General features: G+C 45.1%; 1 protein-coding gene across 1 annotated transcript in view; it reads left to right on the top strand.

The window, feature by feature from the left end:
- Nucleotides 1-3669, top strand: part of stx6 (syntaxin 6) — an 11761-nt gene extending 8092 nt beyond the window's left edge. The window contains exon 8 of the mRNA XM_078244506.1: nt 518-3669. Coding sequence (XP_078100632.1) covers nt 518-594 — 77 coding nt within the window. The 3' untranslated portion in view covers nt 595-3669. The remainder of the gene's footprint in view (nt 1-517) is intronic.
- Nucleotides 3670-17500: the final 13831 nt, after the last annotated feature.

The raw sequence follows: 17500 nt of genomic DNA, 5'->3' as shown, positions 1-17500 counted from the left end.
GCTCATATCTCAGCAACGCTTACACGTATCAAAATCGAACTTGGTACAGGGACTTGGCACTTGATTGTGAGAATGCACAAGGACATTGGTGTAATTTGGCCTCTAGGGGCACTGTAACAAAGTAAATGAGATGATATCTCAGCCATTCTTTATCCAATTGCCCTCAAAGTTGCTGTGAGTGCTTGCTCATGTCATGGCAACGCCATTCCTGCTAGTGTACTGCTTGGCCCCTTCATTGCTGCTTGCAGCTATATTTATTATTACAGTTTTCAAAACTCATCTAGTTGTAGTCTTGCAATGTGTGACCCTGAAAGATCACCAGTCTTTACATATTATGACAGTTGGTCTTAAGGTGTGAGATGGTGTCAGACTTTCTGTTCAGAGTCTTCTAGTAGATGGTATGTTTAGCTGTAGTAAGTTATAGACAGTAATAGTTACATACAGTAATAGTAAGTTACAGACAATAATAGTTAATGATGAATGATTTGATATTTATTAACAGTGTGTCTCTCGACAGATCGTCGCCAGTGGTGTGCTATCGGCGTGTTGCTCGCAATCCTCTTCATCGTCATCCTCCTCTTCTTCATCCTCTGATTGATCCCTCCTGTCAGCAGAGAACTCACCTTAAACCTGTGTCTCCTGGAATATACCGGACTATATCAGACTCTACTGAACTCTACTGGACTCTAATGTACTCTACTGAACTCTACTGGACTCTAATGGACTCTACTGAACTCTACTGGACTCTACTGAACTCTAATGGACTCTAATGGACTCTACTGAACTCTACTGGACTCTACTGAACTCCTATGGACTCTAATGTACTCTACTGGACCACACTATCTGCTTTCCCACTGTTGCACCATTGTGAGCAAAGTCTTGGAGACTCAGTCCGCCAGAACAAAAACATTAGTATTATCGCGCTGATCGCTCTGCAGTTTTACCCTGAAACCCGCCCGTAACACACTGCCTCCGTGTAAACGTCCGGCCGTAACACGTTGCCTACGTGTAAACGCCCACACCGCAGATAATAGGAACAGTTCGTGCCATCCATCCAACACAGACTAACGTTAAGATGTGTTCAGATTAATCACTTTCTCTGTTTAGCTAGCAGGAACCCCAGGAACAGCACTGAGCCTGGCAGTGTCCTCTCGCGGTAGCTAAAAGTCCCCCTGCGGCCCAGGAAGGATTTTCCCGTAGACCACCGCAGTAAAAGAGGCGTTTGTAAAACTGGCTTGGTGCTGTCGTGGGAAGCAGCTACTATTTGGACGAGACTTTGCACGACTCTCCCGGACTCTACCTGACTCTACCACACTATTGCTGGACTCTACCAGACTCTACTGGATTGCTGCTGGACTCTAACAGACTCTACCGCACTCTGCCAGACTCTACTGGACCCTTCCGGACTCTACTGGACTCTACCACACTCTACCACACTATTGTTGGACTCTACCGGACTCTACTGGACTCTGCCAGACTCTACTGGACTCTACCACAGTCTTGCTGGACTCTACCGGACTCTACAAGACTCTACTGGACTCCTGCTGGACTCCTTCTGGACTCTACCAGACTCTACTGGACTCCTGGTGGACTCCTACTGGACTCTACTGGACTCTGCCAGACTCTACTGGACTCACCGGACTCTACTGGACTCCTGCTGGACTCTACCAGACTCTACTGGATTCTACCGAACTCCACGGGACTCTACAGACTGAATTTTTTTTGGGCACTTTTTTTTTGGTTCTTTAAATGTTTGTTAAAATCATTGCAGAGGTCAAACAGGTGAAAACATGTTCTTTTGATGTTTTATGTTTGTTTTATTTAAAGGGCTGAAAATAACCATTTACACTCCAGTTCATCTCCAGTTTATCTCCAGTTCATCTCCAGTTCATCTCCAGTTTATCTCCAGTTCATCTCCAGTTTATCTCCAGTTCATCTCCAGTTCATCACCAGTTCATCTGTAATACCTTCAGTATTTATACTTTATACTTTAAACTCCACATGAATCTGGAATTAAAATTTATTTCAAGTTTAGTGCAATTCTGACTTCATCTTTTCCCCATTTAAACTCAGTTTAAGTCTAAGCTTAATTCCACTTTTCCGTAAACTGTTTCTCCAGTTTAATAGTGGTTTAATCCCAGTTTAACACCAGTATAACTCTGGTTGTTTAGTCTGAGTTTGGATCTCATGAGATATATATATATATATATATATGATATAATAATGTAATAACACTAAACTTCCTGTTTTTGTTTACAGTTTTTGTGTTTTTTGTTTCACTGACTGAATCTTTAAGTTTTATGCTGTTTATTTTACTACGTATGTTTTGTTTTCCTTTAATTCTGCAGTGTATTAACGACCCACTTCCTGCTGCAGCTTCACAATAAAAGCTTTTCCTCTGGAAGGCTTTTATTGTGAAGTGCAGAAGAAAGTGCAGTCCTGAAGGTTAGCGAGCGAAGTAACTGTCTGTTTGATATGAATTTATTAAAGTCATGTGACAGACGAAGCAGCCAATCACATCGTCCCAAACCGTCAGATTTTCGGTACGCGTGGCGGTGAAATCTCACGTCTGTTTCCTGTTCCTGTTAACAAAATAAAAGCAGTGTTCAGAAGTAAAAGTCATTAAATACAGAATTTAAAAACGTTTAGCTCTTCATAAATCCATCCAATAATTTCACAACATAAGTCAGTATTTTATGCATCTTTAACTTTTAATATAATATTTTGTTATTCAGCAGATTTTCACTAATTAATAAGTTTTTCTGAAACTACAGAAATGTTAAGTGTTTTAAATTTAGAAATACATCCGTCAATGTTTCCTTTCAGAACTTCTGGCAACAAAACCAACATGGAGCCCTGAAATAATAATACTAAGACTAATAATGATGATAATGTTAATAATAAACACTGTAAATGTTGCTGACGCATCATGAAACAGAGCAGCAGAACAGATGACAGAAATACTGCTGTAGGCATTTAGTGAGAAGTTAAGGCGCACCTACTCGATTATCGGTCGTCTGGCGAGGTTGGTGACTCGAGTCTGTTCGGTGCCGTCGTCAGTCAAGGATTGTTGAATCGGCTAGTGGGCAGTCGGACTCAATGACCAATCTGATTGGTGGAGTGCTAGCCCTTGACTAGCGAATCAGAGAGCTGCCAACGCCAGTATCTTCTTATTACTAGCCGTGGTATGTTCTTCCGTTCAGCGATTAATGACAACAAGGATCCTTCTTGACTACTATCACCACTCTCTGATGAAAACAATGACTGACCACAGCATGCTCTGTGTTTACGAGGTCTAGAGAGATGTTCTCTTATATCCGGTTTTCATTTTTTGGGCGACTACAGGTTAGCACCGCCTGCTGTTATGGAGACGTATTACATCTCACGCACACGCAGAACGTACGCTCAAGTCGTCGTCTCTTCTGTGTGTTCTGAGGCACTTTTTGGACCTCGGGGAGCCGACTGATCAGTCCGACTGACTTTACTGCTGACGGTCGGCCGTCGGGTTGGTGTGTCAGAGCCTTTAAACTGTTATTAGGGTTAGACTAACCCTTACCCTTGATCCGTGTATGAAACATTGTCCGTCTGTCTTTATTATTTTATTTTTGTGGACTTCTGAGTGACGTGAAGTTGAAATGTGTTTCAATAAACAGATTCAGAAAATAAAAACTGACTGATCTTTAAAAGGTTTTCTGCCTGTTTGAAATGAAGACATTTATCAGCAGTATATCAATAATAAAACAATATAAAGCAGATTTAAAAGTTTCTGACGTTTGATAGAAATGTGGTTTTAACAGATACAAACACGTTAGTTTGTTATTAATATAACTGTTCATATGCTGCTGATTATAAGGAAGGGGTCCAATCTTTATTTTCATTCTAGATACTATTATACTAAAATACTTTCAAGTTCGGTTTGGGTTCTTTCTGGGAATTTGAGTGTTATAAAGGACGTTTAGATTATATATATATATACAGTGGGGCAAAAAAGTATTTAGTCAGCCACCAATTGTGCAAGTTCTCCCACTTAAAAAGATGAGAGAGGCCTGTAATTTTCATCATAGCTACACTTCAACTATGAGAAACAAAATGAGAAAACGAAATCCAGAAAATCACATTGTAGGATTTTTAATGAATTTGACAGAGGTCAAACATTTCCTGTAAGTCTTCACAAGGTTTTCACACACTGTTGCCGGTATTTTGGCCCATTCCTCCATGCAGATCTCCTCTAGAGCAGTGATGTTTTGGGGCTGTCGCTGGGCAACATGGACTTTCAACTCCCTCCAAAGATTTTCTATGGGGTTGAGATCTGGAGACTGGCTAGGCCACTCCAGGACCTTGAAATGCTTCTTACGAAGCCACTCCTTCGTTGCCCGGGCAGTGTGTTTGGGATCATTGTCATGCTGAAAGACCCAGCCACGTTTCATCTTCAATGCCCTTGCTGATGGAAGGAGGTTTTCACTCAAAATCTCACGATACATGGCCCCATTAATTTTTTCCTTTACACAGATCTGTCATCCTGGTCCCTTTGCAGAAAAACAGCCCCAAAGCATGATGTTTCCACCCCCGTGCTTCACAGTAGGTATGGTGTTCTTTGGATGTAACTCAGCATTCTTTCCCCAACAAACACAACAAGTTGAGTTTTTACCAAAAAGTTCTATTTTGATTTCATCTGACCATATGACATTCTCCCAATCCTCTTCTGGATCATCCAAATGCTCTCTAGCAAACTCCAGACGGGCCTGGACATGTACATGTGCTTAAGCAGGGGGACACGTCTGGCACTGCAGGATTTGAGTCCCTGGCGGCGTAGTGTGTTACTGATGGTAGCCTTTGTTACTTTGGTCCCAGCTCTCTGCAGGTCATTCACTAGGCCCCCCCGTGTGGTTCTGGGATTTTTGCTCACCGTTCTTGTGATCATTTTGACCCCATGGGGTGAGATCTTGCGTGGAGCCCCAGATCGAGGGAGATTATTAGTGGTCTTGTATGTCTTCCATTTTCTTATAATTACTCCCACAGTTGATTTCTTCACACCAAGCTGCTTACCTATTGCAGATTCAGTCTTCCCAGCCTGGTGCAGGTCTACAATGTTGTTTCTGGTGTCCTTTGACAGCTCTTTGGTCTTGGCCATAGTGGAGTTTGGAGTGTGACTGTTTGAGGTTGTGGACAGGTGTCTTTTATACTGATAACAAGTTCAAACAGGTGCCATTAATACAGGTAACGAGTGGAGGACAGAGGAGCCTCTTAAAGAAGAAGTTACAGGTCTGTGAGAGCCAGAAATCTTGCTTGTTTGTAGGTGACCAAATACTTATTTGCCCGAGACATTTGCAAATAAAATCATTAAAAATCCTACAATGTGATTTTCTGGATTTTCTTTTCTCATTTTGTCTCTCATAGTTGAAGTGTACCTATGATGAAAATTACAGGCCTCTCTCATCTTTTTAAGTGGGAGAACTTGCACAATTGGTGGCTGACTAAATACTTTTTTGGCCCACTGAATATATATATATATATATATATATATATATATATATATATATATATACCAGGATATATACCATATATATACTTAATATATATGAATATATATATTCAGTTGACCAAAATTAACAAAACCATTATATTGGTTTAGTTAATAACAGCTCTTCAATCTGTATTTTAAATAAGTATGATTTTAATGAACATAGAAACAAACTGAATATTTATCGTAACGAATCAACAGGAGACAAAACTTCTGGTCAACGTTTCTTTATTTTGTCAGAAAATATAAACATAAAAATCCATGAGAACTGTACAGAGACTGAAATACTGCAGACATTTAAATACTGTAAATATATGTACAACACTGTTACGGTGTGAAACAACATCACTTTATATCATGTTATCTTTTTATTCAACCTGACAGGAGGTCTGAAGAGAAAATTAAACAAGAATCCAAAACAGAGAAAATGTTAATTTAAAGTCAGCTGATGTGTTGTAACGTATCCACCTCTGAGTTTACGTTACTCAGGCACCATCTCCACCTCTGAGTTTACGTTACTCAGGCTCCACCTCCACCTCTGAGTTTACGTTACTCAGACTCCACCTCCACCTCTGAGTTTACGTTACTCAGGCTCCACCTCCACCTCTGAGTTTACGTTACTCAGACTCCACCTCCACCTCTGATTTTACGTTACTCAGACTCCACCTCTGAGTTTACGTTACTCAGACTCCACCTCCACCTCTGAGTTTACGTTACTCAGACTCCACCTCTGAGTTTACGTTACTCAGGCTCCACCTCCACCTCTGAGTTTACGTTACTCAGACTCCACCTCTGAGTTTACGTTACTCAGACTCCACCTCTGAGTTTATGTTACTCAGATTCCACCTCTGAGTTTACGTTACTCAGACTCCACCTCCACCTCTGAGTTTACGTTACTCAGACTCCACCTCTGAGTTTACGTTACTCAGACTCCATCTCCAGCACTACGTTTTGAGCCCAAAGGTGATCTTGGTGCACCAAGTGTTTTTATCTCCAGTAGAAGAACTAATCTCTGCTACTCACCCTCAATTGCCGCCATCTTTGATACGGAGCGGAAGCTACAGGAACTCCAACGTGTTTTTAAACTTGTGAAAGTGGCGGCGAGGAAGCTGCAGCGGTTGGGATTGATACAGCGAAACACAAGCTATACAAATGTAATATACATGTGTTTTTATTTTCGATACGTACCATTATAAAGCCATCAGTCAGTGAGAAAACAAGCCGATTTGTTGGTAACAGTAGGTGGCGGTAACACTCCTCCCAGCTGCAGTTTACCATTAAACAGAAGAAGAGTCATTTCCTGTCAGTGCAACACTACCCTGTCGAAACTTAATGCACTGCACAAGTGTGCACAGAGTACTACGTGTACTGTAAGTACCCTCACCCAAGTATTTAGATTGAGACAAACTGCTGAACTGAGTGGAACGTCTTCTTCACTTCATGTAGAACAGCTATCACAAACTCTGGTCAGTCTGCTGTTCTCTTCACAGAGATCTAGAGTTCAGTTCACTTCAGGTGAGAACGATCCAACCCAAGTACAGGAAGATAACCAAAAACATAATTCACTAGCTGCAGTTTCAACCTTTCACATAGTTTACAGACTTAGCTCTGTAGACTTGGTGCCATTCAGGGATGAAGTCAAACACCAAACGTAAACAAATGCCACCTGGTATAACAAAGGCTTGGGGTTCTCTGGTTCTGCTGTAGTGTTTCTAATGTTTGAGAAGAAGACAAACAATGTGAGCATGTTTGTGTTGCGTGAACGCTAACACAACCAAATGTACCTTAACCCCGAGTCTACAGAAGAACAGGTATGAACGTGTTATAAGTTCTGGCTGGACCAGAAGCAGCTCAGCAGTTTGATGCAGTTATTGTGGAAGTTGCAGTGAAGTTAAAGTTTCTTTTCGGTTCACTTTGTTCTGTAAGTGTTTGTCTGACCAGCGGATCAGGTCCTGTAGCTTCGCTCAGTCAGCGTTCTGGTCGTTCTGGTTGTTTTGGTGGTTAGGTGGTTGTAGCAGTGTCTGTTCAGTGTGGAGGCGTCCTGCGGTGCCGGAGCACCCGGACTGTAGCAGAGGGGTTCTGGGTCAGCAGCTGCGTCACCTGGTCCAGACTCAGACAAGCCACTTTCTCCCCGTTCACCTCCAGGATCTCGTCTCCCACCGCCAGCAGGCCAGCATACAATTTCTCTGTGCCGCTGTCCACCATTTCCTCCACATAAACACCTGCAGGACACACGTTGTTACCTGTTAATGAGCTACTAACGTAATACGTTAACCTGTCTACAGATGATCTGCAGTAAAACTGCTCTGCACTAGCTATGTTTCCATCCACCTGTCAGTCGAATTATCTGAAGTTAGCTAAAAACATTCATGCAAAAAAGCCGGTGAAAGATTGTTTCCATCCAACGGCTTTAAAGTGGATAAAAACCTGCGTAATGATGTCACATGCTGTTTTGCGGTCAGATTGGTATATTGAATATATTTGATACATTTTAAGGTGTTTCCGTTCATTTTCGCACTGAACTGAACATTCAAGCTAACATTTGGAAACAAAGTTTGCTAGCCGAAATGGATACCTGCAAATGATTAATATTGCACAAGCTGTAATAGAGCATATGTGCCAACTGTTAGCGACATATAACTCTATAATAAAACAACGACGCAGATGCACGTGTCTAAAGTAGCTGTTATATTTCACTCGTCTCAACTCAAGTCTTCGTCTCCTCGTTCGTCTACTTATATGTTTGTTGACACCCGCTGTGTCTGCAAAAAAGCGGAGATGACCTAAAACTTCTTATTTTTATGGCAAGTTGCAACCATAAAATTACCTAAAACGTAATCGCAATTCATTATTTATTCGGCAAACAACGTTTCCATCAGCGTTTATCAGATAAGCCATTTACCGATTAAACGTGGATGGAAACATGGCTACAGTTTAATACATTTTTCACCTTGTCTCTGTGCTGGCTAGCGGAGCAGACACTCAGAGGAAGAACTAGCATTGGCGTCGCGCAACTATCAGAGTTTCCGCTGAACGCTGCAATCAAACTTTAAATTAATTCAGCTTTTATGCTCCACATATCTGGAACAAACTCCTGGAAAACTGCAGGTCCGCTACAACTCTCTTCTTTTAAATCAAGGCTGAAGACCTTTCTGTTTGATGCTGCCTTTCTTTAACCAATTGTTCTTTTCTTGCACTGCTCTGTTTATCATATTCTTGTATTTCTGTCTGATTCTTTATAATCTTTATTGTTTTTAACTGCTCTGTAATGTTTTATGTAAAACATTTAGAATTGCCTTGGTGCTGAGTTGTTCTGTATAAATAAAGCTGCTTTACCTTCACATCGTTGATCTTACAAGACACAACCAAAGCCAGAAGCAGAGATGGTGTTTACCTGCGCTGCACTTTGACGCTCTGTGAACTATCTCGCGGTGTTACTGCGGAGCATGTTTTATGTATTAATATATCATCAATAAATGGGCGCCTCCCTAGGGAGGTGTTCCAGGCACGTCCAGCTGGGAGGAGGCCTCGGGGGAGACCCAGGACTAGGTGGAGGGATTATATCTCTAACCTGGCCTGGGAACGCCTCGGGATCCCCCAGTCGGAGCTGGTTAATGTGGCCCGGGAAAGGGAAGTTTGGGGTCCCCTGCTGGAGCTGCTACCCCCGCGACCCGACCCCGGATAAGCGGATGAAGATGGATGGATGGATGGATATATCATCAATAAACCACAGAACATGTTTTAAACTCTTGACTCAGACTGAAGTTCAATGAGACCAGATATGTAGCAGCAAGAAACAGGAGTGTTAAGTATTTACAGTACTATAATTTGTAGTATTGTAAGTAGTATCGTCAGTAGTATTTGTCCGTACCAGAGTCGGGTCGGCCTCTCCCCCGGCTGATGAGGAATCCAAACGTGCTGCTCTCCGGTCGGCTGAGCTCCAACAGAAATGATCCGTCAGCAGAAACCTGAAGAACTCGACCAACCGAACGGACAGAAGACGGACAACCGACGTCCTCCACACTCAGACAGCGCTGCAGCAAGCTGAGAGACAGGTTACAGACAGACAGGTAAGAGACAGATGGGTTAGAGAGACAGACGGGTTAGAGACAGACAGGTTAGAGACAGACAGGTAAGAGACAGGCAGGTTAGAGAGACAGACAGGTTAGAGAGAGACAGACAGGTTGGAGACAGACAGGTAAGAGACAGACAGGTTGGAGACAGACAGGTTAGAGAGACAGACAGGTAAGAGACAGACGGGTTAGAGAGAAAGACGGGTTAGAGACAGACAGGTTAGAGACAGACAGGTAAGAGACAGGCAGGTTAGAGAGACAGACAGGTTAGAGAGAGACAGACAGGTAAGAGGCAGACAGGTTGGAGACAGACAGGTTAGAGAGACAGACAGGTTAGAGACAGACAGGTAAGAGACAGACGGGTTAGAGAGAAAGACGGGTTAGAGACAGACAGGTTAGAGACAGACAGGTAAGAGACAGGCAGGTTAGAGAGACAGACAGGTTAGAGAGAGACAGACAGGTAAGAGACAGACAGGTTGGAGACAGACAGGTTAGAGAGACAGACAGGTTGGAGACAGACAGGTTAGAGAGAGACAGGTTAGAGACAGACAGGTTGGAGACAGACAGGTTGGAGACAGACAGGTTAGAGAGACAGACAGGTTAGAGAGAGACAGACAGGTTGGAGACAGACAGGTTAGAGAGAGACAGGTTAGAGACAGACAGGTAAGAGACAGACAGGTTGGAGACAGACAGGTTAGAAAGAGACAGACAGGTTAGAGAGACAGACAGGTTAGAGTACATGTGTCAAACTCAAGGCCCGTGGGCCACATCCGGCCCGTGAATGAATTATTTGGCCCGCATGCTGTTAGTTTATATATATTTATGTATATAGTTTATAGGAGTATAGTGAGGGGATCAGATCAAGGCAGCAACATAGACATCTGGCCTGTGAATGAATTATCTTTGGGCCGCATGACAAAATGTATTTACTATTAGAGCTGGCCCGCCGGTATATCGCACGCACTACCATAATAGTACAAATCCCACAATGCACTGGCCGTGCGTCGGCGTCGGATGTAAAGGGCAAAGCTGTTTGTCTCCTGTGCAGAGACAGTGTGTCTGTAATGAAAGAATACAACATAAGAAGACACTATGAAATGAAGCACCAAGACAAATACTAGCATCTGGACACGACACAAAGGCTACAGAAGGTAGAAGAGTTAAAAAGACGGCTGGTGTCTCAGCAGGCTATTTTCACTAAAGCCAAATCACAAAGCGAGGCTGCTGTTAAGGCCAGTTTTATTGCGGCAGCAGAGGTTTCAAAATCAGCCTGGCCCTTTACCGAGGGGGAATTTGTTGAAAACTGCATGATTAAAGTTTGCGATGCTGTGTGCCCAGAAAAAAGGCAAGCATTTTTAAATGTTTGCTGAAAAACTCGGCATACTTGGTGCTGACTTCACATGGCGATTTGCCGATTTTGAAGCCCAAAAAAGCAGGTTTGAACTGCTCAGTAATCCATTTACAGTTGACGTGGAAAGCACACCATCAAACCTCCAAATGGAGCTGATTGAGCTCCAATGTAGTGACACACTGAAGGCAAAATATGAGTCTGTGGGCGCTGCAGAGTTTCCACGTTTCATCCCTGACACAATGCCCCAGCAGCGCTCCCATGCTGCTCAAACGCTCTCCATGTTTGGCAGCACATACTTGTGTGAACAACTGTTCTCTTTGATGAAGATGAACAAAACTTCACACAGGAGTCGTCTTACTGATGAACACCTTCACTCAATCCTGAGGATTTCCTCAGCTCAGAGCCTGACCCCAAACATTGATGAACTTGTATCCAAGATGAGACACCAAGCATCTGGCTCAGACCAGTGAGCATCACAGAGCAGCAAACGGTGCTTTGACGCATTTTCAGTTTTTAATGCACTTTCATTTTTTCTTTTTTTTTTCTTTTGCTACTACAGGATAATTACATTTTTCTTTGAAGTAAATAACTTTTGGCTGTTGTTTGCCTGTAGAAAATGTTTTCACTTGAAATGACTCTGGAAAAACTGCAGATAGAGCCATAAGAAATTAGTGAAACTAATTTTATTTCTTTTATTTATTTATTATTTGTATTTATTTTAATGTTGTTTTATAGGCAATAATCTATAGGCCTTGTTAGTTTCAGGTTCAATATGTGCAATAAGGTTGTTTCAATAAGTTTTCAATAAAAGTTGAACCCGTCCGGCCCTTGACTTGTAGCAATTTTTTAATCTCGGCCCACTGTGTATTTGAGTTTGACACCCCTGGGTTAGAGAGACAGACAGGTCAGAGAGACAGAAAGGTCAGAGAGTCAGACAGGTCAGAGAGACAGACAGGTATGATTACTGGTCAGCAGCTGGTTTGTAGTCAGCAGAACGATCCGGCTTCTTTTTCTTCTTCTGCTCCGACACAAAACTCTGAACCGATGAAGACCTCCTCAGCTGCAGGAAGGGCGACCCCTGCTGGACAGACAGGAAATAAAGTCAGAGAAGAAGAAGGGCGACCCCTGCTGGACAGACAGGAAATACAGTCAGAGAAGAAGAAGAAGATAGTAAAATATAATAACTGATCTTCTCACCACACTGAGCGACTGAACAGACGGTGTTTTCCTCAGCAGGCTCGAGGTTTGCTTGTGACCAGAGGAGGCGGAGTCAGATCCAGAGGGGGCGGGGTTATATCCAGAGGAGGCGGGACCTGACTCTGAAGGGGTCGGGCCAGACTCTGAGCGGCGGGGCCGTGAGCGGAGGCGGTCGAGGCTGCCAGTTCGAGTCGTGCTCAGTTTGACGCTTGAGAAAAGACGACGCAGAGAAAGACGAGCTGGTTCTTCTCTGCTGATGACACTGAAGGATTCAGAGAAGATTTCTAATCAGATCAAACTGAAAACACGTCATTATTAATCAGGGCTTGAGCCCGCCTACAGCGGTAGCTTTAGGTTGTTCTTTTTGTTCTTTCACTAAAGGAATAAAAAGGAACTTTTTTTCCAATTAAATGTACAAAATGCTTTGTGACGGGGTGGTACCTCAATGGTATAAAACTGTATCCTTTCTTTGTTCATCTTTGGTATAAGGTACATAATCAATCCTCAAAGATACAATATTGTTCCTTTTGAAGGTACAAACAAATAAGGTACAATCTTGTTCCTCTGATTAAAGGTACAAAGATGTACCACCCTTACATCTGGTAAGGATGCCCCTGGGTGCCTCCCTAGGGAGGAGGTTCAGCATCTGGTAAGGATGCCCCCTGGGTGCCTCCCTAGGGATGAGGATCAGCATCTGGTAAGGATGCTCCCTGGGCGCCTCCATAGGGAGGAGGTTCAGCATCTGGTGAGGATTCCCCCTGGGTGCCTCCCTATGGAGGAGATTCAGCATCTGTTTAGGATGCCCCCTGGGAACCTCCCTAGGGAGGAGATTCAGCATCTGGTATGGATGCCCATGGGTGCCTCCCGAGGGAAGAGGATCAGCATCTGGTGAGGATTCCCCCTGGGTGCCTCCCTAGGGAGGAGATTCAGCATCTGGTAAGGATGCCCCTGGGTGCCTCCCTATGGAGGAGGTTCAGCATCTGGTAAGGATGCCCCCTGGGTGCCTCCCTAGAGAGGAGGATCAGCATCTGGTAAGGTGGCCCCTGGGTGCCTCCCTATGGAGGAGGTTCAGCATCTGGTAAGGATGCCCCCTGGGTGCCTCCCTAGAGAGGAGTATCAGCATCTGGTAAGGATGCCCCCTCGGCACCTCCCTCCTCTCAGGAGGCCTCTGGGAAGACCCAGGACTATGTGGAGAGATTATATCTCCACCCTGGCCTGTGAATGCCTCAGGATCCTCCAGTCGGAGCTGGCTAAAGTGGCTCAGGAAAGGGAGGTTTGGGGTCCCCTACTGGAGCTGCTGCCCCAGAGACCCGACCCCGGATAAGAGATGAAGATGGATGGATGGATGGATGGATGGATGGACTATGACGTGATGCTGCAACGACTAAACAGCAGCGTGAAATGTGTTGGCAAAATTGCAGGGATTAATTTTGAAGAGTAATCCCTTTTATACAGAGTCAGAGCCACAAGGAAGGCCAAAGCTATGCTTGCTGACTCGAGTCACCCCTTGTCTTATGACTTCAGGCTGCTGCCATCTGGTCGCAGGTACATGGTAGTAGCTAGGTGTTCGACCAATAGATATAGGAGCTCATTTTCCCTTTTTCCATACCTTGATGTAATTTGTCCTGTTGGAGTATGGAATATGAATGTATGTTATGTTGTGTATGAACTGCTGTCTTTATTCTCTGCTGGCTGTAGAAAGAATTACCCCATTCTCGGATTATAAAGTTTACTTGACTGCATCTTAGTTTCCATGGCGACAGTCTACATGTGTTTAGAGTTTAATCAGAACTTCCTAGCCTGACGTGGTCATACTCAGATTCTAGTCAGAATATGAGTCTGATACTGCTACACTGGACTGTGATTATGGGGCGTGTTTCAACCGAACCAGGAAAGAAAATGCCTCTGCACTCAATTGGATAGACCTACAACCAATCAGAGCAACAGAGTTGTAAACAAATTCATCCCAAGCGCTCTTTGGTGACGTGGTTGATTACGTTACTGTTGATCATCTGTCCATCATCGTATAAAGCCCGCCCTGACAATTTGATTGGTCTGAACTGCTCTGGTTCGAGCATAGTTGCTCCACAACAGATCAAGTCCAGACCGAACTTCCTGACCTCAAATGTTGTGGGCGGGGCTAAATTCGGCTGGCATCCAGGCTAAGAACTTCCTGCAGTTTGGGTTTAAACTCACCATTCAGGATGTGAAGTGTAGTTGCTGTAAACCTCTGCTCTCATTGGCTGTCTGACCTGTCCATCACTGCTGCCTGAGGAGGGTGGGGCCTGGCTCTCAGCTGTAAACCAATCACAGGACAAGATGTTAATAGTTATTATAATTATAACTATATACTATACTATATTAACTATATTTGTTTATAAGTGAATTATAAGCTATTCAAACGCAATGACAGATACGGCGGCACTATAAGATGACGTAGTAGAAGAGAGACAGCCTATCTCTCTTTCTGGGAAGTATCAGATTAGCCTAGTTCAGCCTATCTCTCTCTCTGGGAAGTATGCAAAAGTGTGGCAGGTCCACCAACCTCCAAAAGGAGACAGTCCTGGAACAAAACATTCCCTTTTCATACAGCTGATTCCATATGAATCTATGAAGACACAGAGTTGAAGTACTCCTCTGCCTGGACAAGTATTAGGTTATGTTGGACCTGAATGAGACCTGGGGTATCACTGTCTCAACACATAGCAGGAGTTTGTAAGCTTGAAACTCCACAACACATTACCACTAACCAAGTGGTTTTACCCTGTACGCTGAAATTCAATCCTCATATTTTAATGCTCTGGGAGTAAGACTGAGTCGGCAGAAAAGGACCAAGCAGGCAACACTGCTGTGGCTTTCAGTAAGTGCCTGGGAAGGAGACATCAGCTGGAGAAAAGGACTGACCTCTCTCTCTGCTCTAACCCTACTACACAAAGGCAAATGGAACCCGGACGGGAAGACTCCTCAGTTTAAGTTTGACTCAGTACCCTTTCCCTTGAACAATTTATTAAAATATACTTTATGTTTATTGCTAACTATCTCCGAGACTCCTATTTCTATTGTGAATCTTGCCTCTAAGTCCCCTGGGTTGCCACACTGTCTGTAAATGTTTCTCACCTGTTGTCTCTGAGCTCTTAGCCTTTGGATCCACACTGCTCCTCTCCGTCACCTTGGCCCAGGATCGGAGCTCTCTGTGGGGCTCAGCTGCAGACACTCCCTGCGCCTCCCGGCTCTGGCTCTGGCTCTGGTTGTGGTGTAAATTCTGTTCTGCCTTTGTGCCGTTGAGCCTGACACTCTGAGGGGACGAGGAGGATCTGGAGAGGGGTGTAGCCAACTGCTGGGGGGCGTAGGGGTTTATTGGCAGGTCTGTGGTGGGCATGTTCTGATTGGTGATCCTGCTCTCGCCCCCTTCCCCACTTCTATCACACGCTGTCACAGAGCCAATGTAGGTCTCTCTGATTGGCTCGGTCCGCAGGCTGAGGCGGGGCCTGTACAGACTTCGCCCCCGCTCCTCAGGGTCAGGCGGCTGTAGACAGGGTTTCAGGCTGACTCTGCCTCCCAGAACTGTCCCACAGGAGTTCCACTGAGCCGTCTGTCCTCTGTGCTGTCTGTCAGCAGCAGGCCCCGCCCCCTGTGGGCAATGTGACCACGCCCCGTGTAGCCCCACCCCATGTGGGTGGTGTGAACACGCCCCCTGCAGCCCCGCCTCCTGTGGGCAATGTGACCACGTCCCCTGCTGATCATGAGGCCCCACCCTCCCCAGCCCTGTCCCCTGGTGTCCATGTGTCCCCTGCAGCCCTGTCCCCTGGTGTCCATGTGCCCCCTGCAGCCCTGTCCCCTGGTGTCCATGTGCCCCCTGCAGCCCTGTCCCCTGGTGTCCATGTGGCCCCTGCAGTCCTCTCCCCTGGTGTCCATGTGTCCCCTGCAGCCCTGTCCCCTGGTGTCCATGTGCCCCCTGCAGTCCGGTCCCCTGGTGTCCATGTACCCCCGGCGCCCCCTGCAGCCCCTGCAGCCCTGTCCCCAGTCTGCCGTTGACGTACAGGTTCAGGTCGGGTTTAGAGGCGAGGACACCAATTCGTCTCCTCTGCTGCTGCCGCTCCAGGTACCGAGACTCCGCCTCAGTCTCCGTCTCATCTTCGAATCGTAGAAGCCGCGTCGGAGAAGCCGCTGGGCGTCGCCTCGACGACACAACAGCTGATTCACGACCAGACGAGTCACTGTGGAGAGAGGCCACGCCCCCCGACCTCAGCTGGACGACGGGATGCAGCAGGACCCCCGACCTGCTTACACACAGACACAGAACCATCAGAGACAGGCAGACAGACAGGCAGGCAGGCAGACAGACAGGAACATGTTGTGTGCTGTTCTTTAAGCGCTAAAAAAACACAACTGAACCATAAAGACCCAAAACTAGAACCTGAATCACTGAGGTGAAAAAGACCAGAACCTGAATCACTGAGGTGAATAAGACCAGAACCTGAATCACTGAGGTGAATCAGAGTTAAAGAGGTTATTCCCGCAACAATAGACTCAAAGAGAAGGAAGAATAGATGATGCCTACATGTTGAATCAGCAGAGATAACATTAATGAGAAAGTTGATATGAGAATAGATATGTGAAATTAATACAGAAAGCCTGACAGTCATTATATTCCATCATGTTTTATATTTTCACTGCCCCTGGTGTTCTCCTTTACATATATAGATTAACACAGAACATAGATGCAGAACAAGGTAGAACAAGGTAGAAATAGGTGCATTTAAATCCAGCAGAATGCAAGAAATGTTTAATGTTTAAAGTATTCTGGGGTCTGAACCCTGAGAATGGTTGATAGGCCAAGAGTGTGTGTGTCTGTGTGTGTGTGTCTGTGTGTGTGTGTGTGTGTGTGTGTGTGTGTCTGTGTGTGTGTGTGTGTGTGTGTGTGTGTGTGTTACTCACAGAGTGTGTCGTGTGTCGGGGGTCAGCAGCAGCTCGTGGTCGGCTCTCAGAGGAACGCAGCGACGCTTCATACGAGCTCCGTCCTCACACTGCTGCCACGGCAACCGGACGGACACAAAGAGAGACACACACACACACACACACACACACACACACATAGGGTGGGGGAGGGGGGAGATGACATCAGTGACTGTGATTGGTCGCTGGGAAAGAGGAAGGAGGATTAAAGAGAGCAGATTAACTTCAGACTGTTTACATCAGCACTCACTGTGTGTGTGTGTGTGTGTGTGTGTGTGTGTGTGTGTGTGCGCGTGTGTGTGTGCGTGTGTGTGTGTGTGTGCGTGTGCGTGTGTGTGTGCGTGTGTGCGTGTGTGTGTGTGTGTGTGTGTGTGTGTGCGTGTGTGTGTGTGTGTGTGTGTG

This window comes from Sander vitreus, unplaced genomic scaffold (assembly GCF_031162955.1).
Source record: "Sander vitreus isolate 19-12246 unplaced genomic scaffold, sanVit1 ctg249_0, whole genome shotgun sequence".
Classification (NCBI taxonomy): domain Eukaryota; kingdom Metazoa; phylum Chordata; class Actinopteri; order Perciformes; family Percidae; genus Sander; species Sander vitreus.
This window is presented reverse-complemented; position numbering and strand designations above follow the sequence as displayed.